This window comes from Panthera onca, chromosome B4, assembly GCF_046562875.1.
Source record: "Panthera onca isolate mPanOnc1 chromosome B4, mPanOnc1 haplotype 2, whole genome shotgun sequence".
Classification (NCBI taxonomy): domain Eukaryota; kingdom Metazoa; phylum Chordata; class Mammalia; order Carnivora; family Felidae; genus Panthera; species Panthera onca.
The window spans coordinates 81,033,410-81,035,575 of NC_138345.1; the positions used below are offsets into that span (position 1 = coordinate 81,033,410).

The following is a 2,166-nucleotide window of genomic DNA, read 5'->3' on the forward strand; positions in this document are numbered from 1 at the left end:
AAAAACACCAAAATCAAACATGTAAGTTATGCTTATTTTTTACTATGTTTATCAGTTGTTTTTCATATATACATACATGTGTGTGTACATGTAAACGTATATGTAAATGTATATGTACATAGAAGATGATGGTGTGGAGTACACACTCCATTCTTATAAACATGCAATCTATATACTAAAAGATTCCAAAAGTCAAATCACCCATAATTTCTCTTTTTGTTCCCTGGATTTATTTCATATTTTAAAAAATTAGTAGATGATTCTATTTTAAATATCGTCTGCCTGAACTACTTCTACTTAATCCTGACAACAGCATGCCTCTGATGAAGAACATGAGCTGCAGGCTGTGACTAGTGACAAAAAAACAAAAACAAAAACAAAACTGCACCTATGTGGTAAGCAATTAGTAGGAGTCATGCAAAATATTTCTTTGCTCTTGCTTATATTTTATTGTAAACATTATTTCTGCATCAGAGGAATAGAACGATGAGATGCCTGAGCACAGTGATGCTTTTATGGATTTTATTGATATTTTTGAGATTATACCTGTATTTAAACAATATCCTTTCATGCACATATTTGATTCTTACAGAGAAACTAGTCTGAGATATGATTTGTGAAAATCACACCAGAGTCACTGAATTTCTTCTTCTCGGTTTTACAAATAACCCTGAGATGCAAGTTTCCCTCTTTATTTTGTTCCTGGTCATCTATACAGTCACTTTGTTGGGCAACTTCCTTATCGTCACAGTTACCAGTGTGGATCCTGCTCTTCAAACACCCATGTACTTCTTTCTCCGAAACCTATCACTTCTCGAAGTCTGTTTTACCTTGGTCATGGTGCCGAAGATGCTGGTAGATCTAGTGTCTCCAAGGAAAATCATCTCTTTTGTAGGCTGTGGTGCCCAGATGTATTTTTTCTTCTTCTTTGGCAGCTCTGAATGTTTTCTTCTGTCTATGATGGCTTATGATCGCTTTGTGGCCATCTGTAACCCTCTCCGTTATTCAGTCATAATGAATAGGTCCCTGTGCTTGTGGATGGCTGTCGGCTCTTGGATGTCTGGTGTTCCTGTCTCTATGCTACAAACAGCTTGGTTGATGGCCCTTCCTTTCTGTGGACCAAATACCATAGACCACTTTTTTTGTGATGGTCCTCCGGTGTTGAAACTAGTCACTCAGGATACAAGCATGTATGAAATGCAAGCACTTGCCTCCACACTACTGTTTATTATGTTTCCTTTTTCCCTCATTTTGGTCTCCTACATCCGCATTATCACAACTGTCCTCAGGATGCCATCTGCTACTGGTCGCCAGAAGGCATTCTCCACCTGTTCATCACACCTCATTGTGGTATCCCTTTTCTATGGAACCGCCAGCTTGACCTACCTACGGCCCAAATCCAGCCAGTCCCCTGAAAGCAAGAAGCTAGTGTCATTGTCATACACTGTCATCACTCCTATGTTAAATCCGATCATCTACAGCCTAAGGAACAATGAAGTGAAGGGGGCTGTCAAGAGGACAGTCACTCAAAAAGTCTTGCAGAAGTTAGATGTGTTTTGAATTCTATTGTCTAGAGTGTTTCTAAGCAAAGCAGGGGCAGCAGGACCCACTGACGAAAGCTTAAAAGAATATAAGATTTGCTTTGATTTTGTCAGTATCACTTACTGTGATGGGTGGATCTCAGTGTATCAGTCTGAGTCTCAGCAAGAGATGGATGGTACTTTCAAATTGGAATCATTGAGAGAATATTAATGAGGGGGCTCTTAACAAATTGGGGGATGGAGTTAGATAACTGTCACATAGCTCATAGGTTGGAAATTCCATATCTCTTGCCCTGAAGGGACAAAGAGGAGTATTAACTGGAACCAGGATGATCCTACTACAAGAAATAAAAGTCACTCAACAGGAATTCTGGTTTTTAGTAGAGGAAGGCAGCCATCCCAGTCTTATTCTATCCTGACTCTCAAATTTGCCGATTCCTGTTCTTCATCAAACCAAATCTGAGGGGCACCTGTGTGGCTCAGTTGGTTGAGGTCCAACTCTTGATCTGCTCAGGTCATAATCTTGCAGTTTATGAGTTGAAGCCCCACATCTGCTCTGCACAGCTAGTGCATAGCCTGGTTGGGATTCTCTCTCTCTCTCTCTCTCTCTCTCTCTCTCTTCCCC

The 2,166-nt window shown here is 40.2% G+C and overlaps 1 protein-coding gene across 1 annotated transcript; it reads left to right on the forward strand.

Annotated features, from left to right (window-relative positions):
- The first annotated feature begins 609 nt into the window (after nucleotides 1-609).
- On the forward strand, nucleotides 610-1,560 carry OR10A7 (olfactory receptor family 10 subfamily A member 7). The gene has a single exon (XM_060604336.3). It carries the CDS (start codon nucleotides 610-612, stop codon nucleotides 1,558-1,560), a length of 951 nt encoding a protein of 316 aa, XP_060460319.1.
- Nucleotides 1,561-2,166: the final 606 nt, after the last annotated feature.